Source organism: Anopheles merus, chromosome 2L, assembly GCF_017562075.2.
Source record: "Anopheles merus strain MAF chromosome 2L, AmerM5.1, whole genome shotgun sequence".
NCBI lineage: Eukaryota > Metazoa > Arthropoda > Insecta > Diptera > Culicidae > Anopheles > Anopheles merus.
In genome coordinates this window covers 35778193-35793251 of record NC_054083.1, presented here as the reverse complement: position 1 = coordinate 35793251, position 15059 = coordinate 35778193, and the positions used below count along the sequence as shown (strand labels likewise).

Genomic DNA, 15059 nt, shown 5'->3' with positions numbered 1-15059 from the left:
ATTGTACTAAATTATGCCCGGAAATAGATGCTTCTCCGTCCCAGGCCCCACAACTCATCCTTATTCCGCAACGCAAGCGGTTCGACCCAATGGAAATTCGAATTGCAAATGACCTTCAAATTGTTGCTGTATTCCATCCTCCTTCCTCGCATGAATTACAAATAATTTGCCCTGCGGACTAGCGGGGAGGGAACTGCAACTTTGCATTTGCATGTTGCTCTGCTTAGATGATGACGCGACACTGCTGTTGCTGCTGATGATGATGGTGTTGTCGGTGCACGGTGGATGCTGGTCACGATGGTATCATAACTGTTTCACGCCCCATAATCGGCTTTGCTAAAATATTCAGACCGGAAAACTCGGACCGACCTTGTTTGCTACACGGCACACTGTGCGAAGTTGGCCAGAAAGTTTCGCCCCAAAGCTGTGTACGGGGAACAGAGCTTTGCTGCTAAATCGATACCAATACCCTGCCTACACACATATTGGAAACGTGCATGGCCAAAAGGGTTTTGTAAAATGTGGTCTCCATCCCTCTTTCCCTCTTTTGTAGGGGAAAAACGAACGAAAGTAGGTTTTTCAACGGGCGATAAATTATTTCTCGACCGATTTCGAAAACCGGGTGGGTTTTATTCGCCAGCTCGTTAAACCAGTTGCACCGTCAACCCTGCAGCCGTGCACGCAAAAAATAAAACCGAGTAAGTTTAGGCCAATAACGGGGCAAGAACGAAGGCACAACGTAAAAGTCTACACACTGCCCATGGTAGATGTATGTGTTTATGTAGATATCAATATTTATCCGCTTGTGTGGAATTTGTAAAGGGATCGGCACCGTCATTATCCATGCACACAGCACCTCCCCCTGGTGGTGGTGGTGGTGGTGGTAAGGAAACGGGGCAAAAGAACCGGGCGCACGAGATGTGCACTGGTATAAACATAAATTTATTATTCCGCATGTTGCATAGCACACCGGTTTCCTTACGAGAAAAGCTCAACCCCGTGCTGCCGTGTGTTTTGTGCACTGTGCATGTGTGTGCATCGTTCCGTATACTACCGGAGAACCGGACCACCCCCTCCCAAATGGGTGAACGGATTGAAAGATTATGATATATGCCATGAATATTTAAAGCGCTCCGGTACAGAATGCAGCTTGAAACGGCCCCAGAAGGTGGAGACGTGTAACGACCACAGCTCATATACTACCTTCCTGCTGTCCATTACCTGCAGCTGAGCTGCTGCAGCTTCCGTTGGTGGCCGGAATGGCATCAAACTCCCATCAAACGAGTCCCCATCAGCAGGAGGGCCTAAAGGACAATAAAACAACATGCTGCTTGCTGCACCGCACACTACTTTGTTGTGGCTTTTGGGGAAGGCCAGCAGGCACGCTGGATATTGGTTTCTAAATGGGAAAAAGTTACTCCCTCCCGTGGGAACAACGTTATACGAACGAAGCAAAATTCCTCATTACACTGTCCCTGGTTAGGAGGAGCATCGTGTTCAGCACACGTAAAGTTTGGAATTATTATCGAGCCCTGCGATGCTCTGGACGAGTGGAAGCTCTTTCACATCCCCAAGAGCTTATCACTCTCTTTGTTTGCATTTTTATATCATTGTTTATGAGCTTTGGCGCTTTTTTATGGCGCACTTGCAAAAGGATTGGTAAAGATCCATGATTCATCATCAGAGACAGACGTGTTTGATGGTAGTCTTTGCAGTTTCTTTGCGATAAATCCGATACAAGAACAAACAATCATTTGTTTAAACATAGTTTAAATAAATGAATACATCTTATCTAAATATTTAGCTAAAAACCAATGAATAATACATTTTATCTTCTCCACAAAGGACCCGGAAACACCGAAGAAATTAAATCAATTAAATGAATTGGTCAAGGCAAATAATCTTAATCTCTGCGATAATTTTCAATCGAATTTGATTCTTGAATCATCATTTAAAGTGTTTGCTTTTCCTTAAACTGCCCACCAACGCTACCGCCTGGCACAGAGCAAGCGTGAAATGTTACCCTTGATGGATTTATTTCTTCTGCCAACTTTCTGCTGCCTTTGCAGAGGGTGAAAAACAGTGCCCTAAACACAGACCTCTTAAAATATCAATATTATCCTCGCCCTTCCCAAGACCACCCAAGTGTCAAGTCAACTGATTTTTTAGTACTTATTTTGAAAAAAAACCCACAACAATAAAATAAGGGAAACAAGCCGCGAGCCAGTGCCGAACGGAAATAAGAGAGAGAAAAAAACACACCAGTGCGCAGCAAAAGTTTTGCTTGCCGTCGTTAAATTTACGACTTTAGTGTTGCAGCACGAAACAATTGTACTGTTCGCCACGCGTTTGATATAACGTTTCGATGCTCGCAAGAATGGGGGATGGACGAAAAAAGTCTTTTCTTAGCTTTTACTCTTACTTGCTCCCATATTTTTTTGTTTCACTCCGAATCCGCAGGCACTGTATTTTATTACTTATCCTGACATTTGTAATACCAAACGACAGACAGCGCGGGCACAAAAAAGGGGCACGACAGTTGTGCGAAACACCGCAGTAAACAGGATAATAAGCGTTCCGTCTTTGAAGCTTCAGTTTTTGTTTTTTCTTCTTTTGTTTAATAATATCCTAAAATATTATTTCCATCCCTGAACACCACAATAACACACCTCGTCAACACACATCTTACAGTAGAAAAAGTTGCTAAAAAATGCGCTCCAAAGCGTGATTGTTTTAAAACATTGAGCTAACTAATTACTACTTTTGCATGTGGTGGCGCTTGAATTCGCCTTAAAGTATGCAAACAGCATTACACAATAGCTTAATAAAGGAATATCATACGCTTAAGCAGCTTTTTCTATTGGAACCGTCTGCGAAACTGAAAACAATATACAAATGCACTACAATATACTCTTACATTTACACTCAAAACACTTTCAAGGTTCACAGGTTCATTGTTTCTTCACATACACTTCGTATCGCGTTTCTACATTAGAGCTTCAAACGTATAAAGGCGCGCGCGCGTGTGTGTGTAGTAGTGAGTTTCGTTTACAAGTGTATAGATAAGAGATGAATTTGATCCCTTCGCTACGATGAGTTGCTTAAATTTAAACATTCTTAACAGAAGAAAAACATTTTGTGAAACAAACGGGCAGTAAATTTGTTATATTTTTCGTGTATAAATTTGTTAGCTTTTTTGTTACACAACCTCACCATAAAGGTTCTGTAACAGGAGCGCTGTGTACATTGTATGTAATTATACTTCTTGTAATAGTATGTTTCCGAGACCGATGTTTCGTTCCAATTGTTCAAATGGTTTTGTTTTTATATGAAAAATCTGCTCGTCTCCAACCCTACAAATTGGCATTCCATTTGGTGCATTTGGTATAGGAGCCCTCAAGCTCTCTCTTAATATCCGCCACTAAAGCGTACATAAACTCACAATCAAGAAATAGTATAACACAAAAGCGGCCTCACATATGAAGCTACTTTGCGACAACATTCACGCCGCTGTTGCTGCTGCTACCGCTGCTACTGCCAGCGCTCCGTAGCGATGCTGTGTGTGTGCGATGTCTTTGTATCTTTAGACCGTTTTACCCCTTTTCCCTTGCGTTGTTTAGTTCGGTCCCATATCCGTTTTTTCATCGTTTTCATTGTCTGCGTCGTTTTGGCTCTGTTTTTATGTTTTTCTTTACCTATCTTTCTCTCTTTTCTCGTTCTCTCTTTTTTCTCTTTGTGTACTTTCTGTACTTACATATTGTCATTCTCTTTCGAAACCCAACGCCAAAAAATAAAACAATCATCATCACCATCATCACCATAACCATCGCCACTGGTAACTTGCAATCAAATAATGCAACACACCTGTGACGCCGCCACAAAAACAAAAACCCCCGTCGCGGTTTTGACGCGGTAATTGCGTCACTGCTTTGCGCAACATGCCCAACACCGCCAAACAGGACAGCACGAATCCGAAGTGGAAATCAACGGTAATGTGTGTTTGTGTGTGTGTGTTTTTTTTTCTATTTTCGCAGTACTTCACAAACAGTTCTTGAAGACTGCGAAACGCTTTTTTTAATGTTCTACCCTTTTCTTCTTTTCTATCTTCACTTGCTGTGTTGCTTTTGTTTTCTCCGTTTATTTTTTATTTTTTCCTGCCTAGAAGCTGCTTTCTGTTTCGCTTAATCTTTTACTCCACCCGTTTTTTTGTTTGTTTTCTTGAAGGAAAAAAAGCATTTTAAGGCTTGCCCATCTTTCTCCTTAATGCAGTCTGCAATTCTGCCACGCTGTCGCACCCTGATTTTACACCTTGAAATCTATTGCTGAGAACTAAATTTTCCTTCACCATCACACTATCAGTGAATTTTCACTTCCATTATCTGCCTTGTTCCACTTCAAAACCTCAATTTTTACTATGAACACCAGTTTAGTGCTGGCAGCTTGGTAGATATTTCGCTGTCCCACTAGTTGCAAAAGCTTACCAAAAACCTAGCTCGTTTCGTTCACATCACTAGTTGGCGTTACTGTGTATGAATTTTTTATCGTTAGAACCTTTGCTAAAAGTTACCATTTCCTTACTTTTTAAATGCACTTTCATTTCACCATCCAATTTGTAACATTTTCCCCGTGGTTGCTTTCGTTTGTGAGTTGGGAGTAAAATCAATTTAAATGGAAATTGAAACCTTTTCGATGTGAACAACAACACGATTGGCGTAAATTATTGATTGTTCCCGATATTCCAAACTCATAAATCCCTTTATGTTTGATGTATTTCCTTAGAATTATTCAATTACATTCGAGAATGCGAATAGAATCTAGTCAGAAGTTGTAATAGACAACCTAGATCACAGCATGCTGTTCCATGTATACGAAGTTTGCTTGTATCGAGCAGTTGAAAGGCTCAATCATAAACTCCTGGTCACGGCACCAAAAGTCCATTCCCAAGATTTACAGGAAAAAGTCTCCAATAGTCTAAACAGATTCTACAAGACCATCAAACACGAATAAAGATAGTTTAATCAGATTGGTGGTCGGTTTGAACTAAAGGCAGCGCTTTCTTCTTATACAAATATTTACCCTAACGTGCAAAAACAACAGAAGGAATTGTTTTCCTCACTACCTGTGAAGTACAACACCACGAAACCCATCAAATCCAGTCGAAGTACACGTTCCATTTTTCATAATTGCTCCCGTTTTACAGCACAAGTTCTCCGGTGTTCTTTGTCTTCTCATATAGATCGTACGCAGGTAGACGCGTACAGTGCCCGAACGCTTATGGCTCTCACGGCTCTTGGGACAGACAGTTTGTGGAGATGGTTATGAAAATTAAAAAATCACCATGTACATCTTTTTACCAGAGTGCTCCGCACCGTATTCGTCGGGAATGCTGATGAAGGCTAATTTATTTTACATTTCATCATACGTTCCTGTGCACTCTTGTACCTTGACGGCGGTGGCCAAGCTCCTGCGCTTGTGTATCTCTATCTCCGCAACAAGAAAAATGGTTCGTCGTTTGAAGCATGATGTTGGATGCTTCATCTTTCTTGTTTTTTTTTTTTTTTTTGCTTTGGTTTTGACAAACGCGCATAAATCAACCTTTTGCCAAGTGCACCATCGTTTTGAAGCAGTTGATGGCTTTGATACCCACCACTACCACACGCCACTCCCAGCCGTATTCTCAACTCAACGCATATCTGTACATCGCATATTCCGGGCACAGGCAGCACAAGCGAACGGTATAAGTAAGGTGAGCGGTAAAACACGTCACAGGTTCTCGGTGTGAGCGAAAACGTTAAATTGTCCGCCAGCAAAGCAATGACGGCGGCGACGACGACGACGACGACGACGGAGTGGTTTGTAATCTCACCGCGCTAACAAAAACCTTGCAGCAACAGCAGCAGATTGTGAGGAAGGAACACTTCCCACACCCGCTTTGACGAACGCAGCTAGCAGCAGCTCCCTCTCGCGGCAAAACCGGACGCACCGCGAGACTCTCTGAGTCGCGACCGAGCCGTTGTCGTCCTCGTAAGCTGTCATGTTCAATTTCCCAATAGACCCTCTCTCCCACCGGTAGGAAGAGGAAACACTCGTCTTTGGGTTCTTCTGCTTTCTTTCTTTTGCCTCGTCTATCTTCGGCTCTTCACCAAACTGTCGGAGTGACTGCCTGTTCCTCCTGTGCGTGCAGTTCTCTTATCTTTGCGTTCGTTTTTTATTCCTGCTGTCTTCTTCCTCTTCTTCGCCACCTCCTTCAATGCAGAGGTAAACGGCCGTGCAGACAATATACAGTGAGTTGTCTAAGTATCCTTCTCGCACATCTCCCTCCTCCTGGGACAAGAGAATAATGGTGACGGGCGAACGTGTCGGCTCTTATCTTATCTAACGCCGCTGCCGTTGTTGCAGTGCAGCTACGAGCACACGATGTTAATACGCACCACCCTGCACCGATAAGGATCTCCTGCATCCTACGGGCAGACGCGTCCAAGGTAAGAGGAACTCATTTTTCACTGCGCCAGGGTGAACCATCCACCAGAGACTTGCGTACGATGCAGCGGAAAGATGAAACCTCACACCCCGCCCTGTCTGTGTGTTGCGGTTCAACGTTCCGTTCGTTCCGGCAAAGAATTAAATTGAATTAAAGCACAGCAATGTTGTTGTGCCTGCAGTCTTGTGCAAGGGGCAACACACACACACACACATTTCGCAAATGAAAATTATTTCATTAACATTCCCGGCGGGCTTAAAGAATGTTTGAGCCAGGCTGTGGTGCTTGATGTAAACATTCTTTGGAGATTTATAAATTGTGTAGGAGATGGAAAAATTAAATTACAATAAAAAAAAGATTCACTTTGACCCTTTCGTTTGATGTGATCGTCTGTTAGTCGTTTGCTCTAAATTGCTCTAATACTGAGATCCTATTTTGAAAGTTGCGATTCACTTTTGGGTCGTATATTAACAGTGTAAGCTTACTACAAGCTTAGGAGCTCCCTCTCGCGGCAAAAAAAAGTTAAAAAAAGCAATTAGTCGCCGTTTCGGACACATTGAGTTTTAAAAGCGTCTCAAAATGCTATTCCTTTACCACTCTGAATGTCTATTTGTTGATTTGCGTACACACAATGACTACCTAACTAGTTCCAATCGTAGGCTACAACCTCCTTTTAGGTTGCCATAGCCAATTGACTCTTCGCATAAACCTTCAACCCTGACTGATACTGATCCCTCTATATGCCCGTAATAACAACTTGGTCATCTTAATCAAATTCCAAGGATCAATAAAAGGTTAAAAACTGCAAAAGCATCAAATTTGACCATTAAATTAAACTTCTAGCGCTTCAAATGTTACATCGTCTATCGATTATGTTCCATTGGTCTGTAACTTTTCGGTAACCTTGACCCGTACCCTGGTTGCTTAGGACTGATACGGGGCGCTCCGTAGGTATCCATGCAGCCAAAAAGGGATCGATCGAAATGGACCATAATGTTCGGCCGTAGCCTCGATTAAAAAGATTTATTTCGATCGGAAAAGAAGAGCAAAATAAGCCTCTCTGCTAGCCGCTTTCCACTATCTGTAGAATAGCATCCGAAAAATGCGTACCATTGGCGTTCTTAATCAAATTAATTGCACCATCTTGAACCTTTAGAAGCGTAAGAATTTGGACCCATCTCTTACATCTGCCCCCGTTTCGTATAGAAATGTGTTGCAAGACCATAATCCTTAGAATTGGACTATTCTCAATTGTGGTTAGATGGAGCTACTTTTAAGTCCACTTCTTCGACACAGTTTTTTTTCCTTCTTCCAGGAAAATCTGGGAAAATCCATTCCATGGATTTGTGTTATTATAATAAGCTGTCCCTTCAGACACTATGGACCACTGTCAGTTCCTGGATGGTTGTGGTTTTCGGGATACTACGTGCAACAGCAGTTCCCTCACTCTCGCCACAACCAATGCTAGTAACATAAAATTAAACCCAACACACCCGCACACTTTATTAAGAAATAATTGAGAACGGTCGAAACGCAGACCGACTGTGTGGAATAGTAACCAAACCGGCGTAACAAAAAAAACCCAATCCCCTCTAGAGCGTGGCATTAATCACTACGTGAACGATCCCACCTTGGACCATACGCAAGGCGCCCCCTGGCGGAATCCTTCTCAATCACGGACGTCCGCCCTCCGCGCAGTAAATTGGCTGCCACCGTTCCAGAAAGGGATTTAGGCGCACCATACGTTTCTCAACCTCTTCAATGCCCTGTTTTATGTCCCTCCTCCGGTTACGAACAACAGCTCATTTAATTTAATCAGCTCAAATCGGTTGATCCATGGGAAAAGCTGCAGGAGTCTGGTCTGGTACGAACCTATCCATCTTCAACTCGGTACCGGCGTTACCGGCATGCGTTGAAGAGATTCGGTGAAAACAGGCACACAAGACTTGTCCGTAAGAGCAACGAACGCAAACTGGCTGGCAACAACGGGTGATACATTTTCATACATTATTCATTTTCATTTTCCCGCGCCCCTAGCAGGTGAGAAATACCAGGAGGCGGTGCGTTACTCACCGAAGTAATCAGGCGGCGTTCGAAGTTCGTGATCGGCGGCCGAATGCGCTTTGTTGCTGCTACGTTTTGCTTAGATAAGGTGAAGAGCAGATCAAGCGCAGCGTACGTGAGTAGCAAGAATGCTACGATACACGCGTAAATCTCCCGAAACGGGGCAGAAAACGTAATGATTCAGGTGTCCCAGTGAAGTCGTAATTTGATTTCTTCGCCTACACACCCCGTACCTCTACTAAATGGAGCACCAATTTCAATGGAGCAAGTTGGGCTGGTGGGAAACGATCCAACTTTACGAGATGTTAATCTCGAGCAATTGGGTTTAAAGTTTTTCAATAATTGTTCGATAGAGCTGCAGGGTTTAACTTATTGGAAGTGTATGAAGCAAAAAGTGTTGAAAGCTTCTAAAATTTAACCAGTGCAGCCAAACAATGCTTAGGAAACTAATCCTAAATCCTAAATTGCTATCAGTAGCATTTAACATAAGGCACTTACAGGGTTTCCACCCAAGGTTTTTTGGTTGTTTCCCGTAAAATTTTTGTTACTTCCCATATTTTTTTGGTAAGTTACCTCGATTTTTAAGCGTTTTTTTTTTTATTTGTATTACTGTCCAATTGTAAGATTCCAATTACAACGGTGGTGGGAACGAACCAAAAATCTATCAGATACGACGAATAAAGCGTGAGACCAGCCCAAACAATTACGGGAATAAATCGATAAATCGTGCGAAACTCTATATTTAATTTTATTACAACAGCCATATTTAACATACAGTCTGTTCCAGAGTTACGTGGTTTCCGACTTACGCGGATTCGAAGATACGCGGTTTACTAAATTTGACAGAACAAACGTCAAATCAATATAATTTACTTCAAGAACTGTCCAATGCAGTATAAATTGCATTTTTGTTAATAAATTTAATCCACTTTAAAGCCAAAATAATCCGAATGTTTGGCACAAATCGTTTCAAGTAAGCGATAAAGTGAATAAAAGTACAAAATGAAATAAAAATTACCAATTAATTAATCGTAATTTGGCCAAAAACCGCGAAATTCGACTAACGCGGATATTCGAGATACACAGATTTCTCAGGAACGCCCAAACCGCGTAAGCCGGGAGCAGACCGTAGTTAGAATTAAAAGGTTTACCTTTTACATTTGAATGCGAATGAAACGCACAATCAGCGCCGCTGACGTAGCTCCTCACTTTTCCCAGAATAGACATGTTTCCTTCGGCACACCAACGAGGCAGCGCTGATGAGCAATTGTTCAACATTGGCGACAACATTTGCGTGCGCTGATCTAAAAATACATATATATGCACCAACGAACCTATGTGTGGCTGGGTAAATGTAAAGAAAGTCCCATCCCAACGCTGAAAAAGACAACCCCAAACCTTCAACCCAAAAACCAAACAACAACAAAAAATCTCAAAATCTAACTGGTCTGCCTTTTTCTCCGCCTAACTTCAGCAACACTTCGTTGCGTTTGCTTTTCTGATTATGTGAATTTTTCACCTCCTGTCGCTGCTTCCCACAGCCGAACCTACCCCACAACCCAACCGAAATGCGAAAAAATAAAGAATCTGTACGGTACTTTGTCTCGAGGGAAATTGAAGCGATTTCCCTTTCATTCCTTTCGTTAGCCGCTCCTCCGCACGATTCCCCGTCGGAGCTTGTTGATCTTTTCTCTTCTCGTTTGGCTTGCCATTCCCTCTCTCTCACACACACTCTCTTTTTCTGCACATTTCCACCGGTAGCAGGATTTGCAAAAAAAAGGGGGAAAATAAGAACATGCCACTTCGAAGACGCATCGGAAAGAACGCCAAAAAAGCACAAGCGGATCACCAGATGTGAATTCTTCTGTTTGTGTTTAAGCTTCGGCTTTAATTTCGTTGGAACCGGGGGTGGTATTCTCTTCCCTTCCCCCGCTCTTCCTCTTATTAAATTCTTTCATATTTGCTATATCACTTGTCTCCTGGGCGCGGAAACTCGAGAGTGGAGGTTTTAAGAGCTAATTTCAGTTTTATACGCTTTCCAATTGAAGCTGCTTGCTTGGTTGGTGTAAAAACTCCAAACCCAAAAAACGACTGCCAAAGAAAAAAAGGGAACGCCTCGAACCGATATCAAACTTTAAGCAGTACTTAGGACCAAGTTACACGTTAGCAAAGGGAGGGCCGGGTGGACTATTTGTTGCGAAAACCAAACCCCTATCACACTTGCAGGCCCGCTTCAACTGGCCGGGCCCCGGGGTCCCCGGGTCCCCGGCTGTCACTCCGGCCTCGCTTTCGAACTTTCGAATGATACGGGATAATTTATGCAGGTCGCCCAACAAAGTTTGTCTCGCTGTATGTGTCCCCCCTTCCCGTGTGAGGTGGCGTCCCAAGAGAGGGGGGTTCCTTCTTGTTTTTTGGGGTTTATTTTTCTGGGCACCAACAACAAAGGTGCTTTTTTGTGTCCGCTGTTCATCTACTTAGATTGTGGTAGGAGTTAGAAGCAGTTAATCTTTCCCACACACACACACACACACACCCCACCACAACCTCAAAAACGCACGTTTCGCTATCCAATTTGATCCTTATTTTAATGAAGCAAATAATCCAGAATCAGATAAGGTGCTGTGGGAAGGGTGTGGGCCTATTTTAGACAACGAAGATTGAAATAGTTTTGCAATAGGCTTAAATCCCTGCAGGGAGTCATCAAAATTGATGATGCAGCTAGATTTAATTTTAATTATGTCGACAGCTTTTCAAATTGATTCACCCTCCACGCATAGCTTTGACAGGAGGGGCGTCGTCGGACGCATTGGTTCGTGGTAGGTTCCAACAACTGGAAATTGGAATTGGGATGACAGTGTTAATGCATTGGTATCAGCAGCTATATATTTTCCCTGATACTGCTAGATACTTTCAGTCTATAACCCTATGTAACGTTGGCAACATCTGGTTTTGGAGCATTAGGCAACAACCATCTTCTTTGCAATAGTCGCGTATTGAAGTCGTCTAGTGCTTCAGAATGAGTTGAATATTGGAATATATTAATCAGGTAAGATGACTAGCCTGGAATCAAAAATTCCCAAAAAAGGGGTTTTGTATTCCCGCGAGACTTCCCGCAATCAATCTTAAATAGAGAGAGAGAGAGGGAAAAGTCTGTTTTGGTATCTTCGAAAAGAACCCAACTTCAAATTCAATTATTCGCACCAACAACAAACACATTTCAGAACAAATCATTCTAACCCATCTCCGGCAGGACTTGCCCCACAATTCCAACTAATCTTTGAAGTTCCTAGAAACACACACTGCAACCATCGCTTCCTTTGCCTGTGCAAGCCGTCACCCCTCTTTCAATGTCAATCAAATGAAGCGTAAATTAATGAAACGTGAAACAAGATTTTCCTCGCACTACTGTGCCCTTCCGCCCGACGACGAGGAGCCAACGAGGGTGGCGGGGTACATTCAACACTTGCTTGTAGTTATTCGCTCGCAACATTGTAGTGCTGTGGAGTGTCGTTGGAGCGCAAAGCATAGAAGAAGAAGGCAAAACAAAACTCTGCTTCAACCACTTTTCCCAACCACCGGTTCAAACCACGACGGACTTCCCCAACGGTGACAACACATCTAGCGGCTAGAAGCGGGCGCGTGTGACATAATGCTCATTAAAATTGTAAATTCCACCCGAGAACAACAACACCGACAAGGAGAAGGAAGCACTGTTCAACCTACTCCTAAGAGCGTTGCATTCCCCACACACACACACAAGAGAGACATTTCGCGCTCTGTCTATCGCCTCTTGGGCTATATGGCTTAGAGGAACGGCACGAAAGAGGCCTCATGTTTTGTCAAACAGGCAGAGCCTACTCTGTTATGGTTTGACAGCTCACGCGTCCGCGGTTCATTAAAGCCGCTTGAAAGATGTCGCTCGTCGCTCCACAACATTAATCCACCAACCAAACTTTGCATATTACCCCACCGAGGCAGGATTCGCAACCCCTGTGTCTCTGGGAAGCTAATGCGACGAGAGCTTCATTACCGGTATCGCTTTTACTCAGAACTCCATTCTTGCCGGTGAATCAAATAGGGACTTTTCGGAAAAGACAGTCTGTAGAACCCCTTGGACCTCAAATGATGATGAGCTTAATTGTACCACATCATTGTAAAAAGCGCGAATTGTAAAGCGCGTCATCACAGAAGCATCGCCACCGCAACCTTAACCAGAAGACTCTTTCCCGCTTTCAGGTTTCTCTTTTTTTACGAGCGCATTGAAAACCGATTTCCAGTGAATGTGGTGAGCTGCTTTTAAAAAGCAATCCTTCCACGTCTGCCAGTGCTAAAGAGTTTTTATGAGCAAAGAAGGTTGAGGCTAAATCGCCACCTAAAAATGGGGGATTTTGATATCACTTCACAGCCAGCAAAGAGGAGAAGGTGCTGGCGGTGCTGGGCTGATGCTTTGTAGCGTCGTTGTGCAGGGGAACGCAACAGTAAAGTGTGATTCCATTGACCGACTCTGCTTTTGTACTTTGGTGCTGCCAGGGAGCAGAAAGAGAGAGAGGGAGAGAGCTCTTCAGCCTGTCAGGTTATGACCGCGACAATAAAGTGGAAATGACACTGTCTGTCAGCGCCCCGAGTGAGCTGGTTGCAAGTTCCCTTGCTTCCCTTTGCTTTGTCAACTTGTGCTTCGCTGCAAATCTTGGAGCGTTGGGTTGGTGCTGAAAGACACAATAAAATTGAACATTGTAAAAATCAGCACCACCATCCTCAGGGGATGAATGGAATCGATCGATAAAAAATCCAGTCACACTCTCACCCTGCCAAGCTTCACCAATGTCCAACGGCGTCGACATTCAGGGCACGCTCTCGGTGCACTCCCCAGAGCCTTCGAAAGAGCAGTTTTTATTAGTTATTATCGACTTTTCATTATATCCTGTCAGCCATGCCAGAGTGAGTGAATTCGCGACCACACATTCGCATCACAACACAGCGTTATCACGGGCATCAATATAACTTTTGACGATAGATTCCTCCGGCGTCAATCCACACCAACTCCCCAGAGTGTACTCTTCCCAACGGGGCCCTTTTGGGACATTGCGGGACATTTTCTCGCGGGCCACACACACACACACTCGAGGGATCGTAAATAATGGCAATAAATTCAAGCTTCGGCCTACGGCCTTCAGCTATCATCGCTCGACCCGGAGCCACGGATGACGGATGGCGAACGTGTTTCACGTCGGGTAACGGGACGCTTTATCATTTCCAGGAATAGATTTATATGGATGTATCAAGCAATCAATAGCACCAGCAGAGTTCACAGTCCACCACAAACATTGGCACGATGCTGCGTGTACGGTGAGCAATGTGGAGAGCAAATACTCCAAGCACCAGGCACTCAACAACTTGCTACAGGCAAATGGAGTGTATGTGTGTCCAACTCTTCAACCAGTTGGCAAAGGTGCTTTGATCTTTGAACAACCTAAAGCACTGTTGCCAGTGTCCGATAATCGAACAGGAGGGACACAAAGTTCAAACGCCACATTGAAGCTCATGAACCCTACCTCTATTACCATGCTCTTGGTGCCGGATCTATCGACCCTTCGTACTCGCCAATTAATTGTATTGTATTCTATTGCTCGCCTGTGTCTGTTAATTAACCGAACACACATGGCACCCACATGTCACACGGTACGGAAACGACGAATCCCCCTCAAGGATAAATAATCGAAACGACAGACAACCGAAGGGGGCAAAGGTTTGTGCGTACACTACGGAGAAACGGGGAGTTGTATCTACAGCCGGCTGTCTTCTGTCGGAAATACATTCCAATGAGCCGAAACACAATCGAATTGTAACGTTGACACGATGCATGATAGTTACTTACCACAATTGTCCTCCTTTACAATATCTGTCCCTCTGTAATGTGCTTAGTTGTGGCTAGGCTCCTTTTCGCACCTTTTCTGTTCTATGCTCTGTAGTGTTTAAGCTTCGGGAAGAGTACTGGAGTTTGAAGATGTCTGCAAAGATCAATAGAATTATGGTTCAGTTCACTAAATGCGGTAATGGAGGAAACTTGGAACTGAAACGAATAAAATATCACATTGGAATTGGCCAGCTGAAGAATTGGAGATAAAGAATGCCTACTAGGATCCAAAATTAAATTCGTTCCAGTGACTTCTGCTACCACCCGTGCCTACTTGGTTCTGTAGAAAATAGTGTAATAGCGTTCCTGCACTCAATCAAACCCCTCTCCACCCTACCCTAATGCAATGTGTTTGATTTTTGGGTTAATTGCTAGCTAGTCCTCAGTGCCTTCCTTCTCCTCTAGAGTCACGAAGAGTTAGTCTTCTTTTCTACGTTCATTAGATGTTTTCGATATTGCGGTTGGTAGTGTTTCCGTCAGTCCACCTTTTTACTAAAGCACTTAGAACGATAGCGTTTAGCTCTCTCTCTCCTTTTTTCTCACTCTCATTCACTCTCGTAAGCTATGCCATCTCTTGCTCGCTCTCGCTCTCTCTCTCTC

The 15059-nt window shown here is 43.6% G+C and overlaps 1 protein-coding gene across 4 annotated transcripts in view; it reads left to right on the top strand.

Moving 5' to 3' along the window:
• LOC121592999 overlaps positions 1 to 15059 on the top strand; it is a 147140-nt gene that overhangs the window by 124063 nt on the left and 8018 nt on the right. For 3 of the 4 annotated variants that reach the window (XM_041915011.1, XM_041915010.1, XM_041915012.1), the window contains one exon: positions 3960 to 3989. The exons of the other annotated variant lie outside the window; for it this stretch is intronic. In XM_041915011.1, coding sequence (XP_041770945.1) covers positions 3960 to 3989 — 30 coding nt within the window. The remainder of the gene's footprint in view (positions 1 to 3959; positions 3990 to 15059) is intronic. 4 annotated transcript variants of the gene reach the window in all.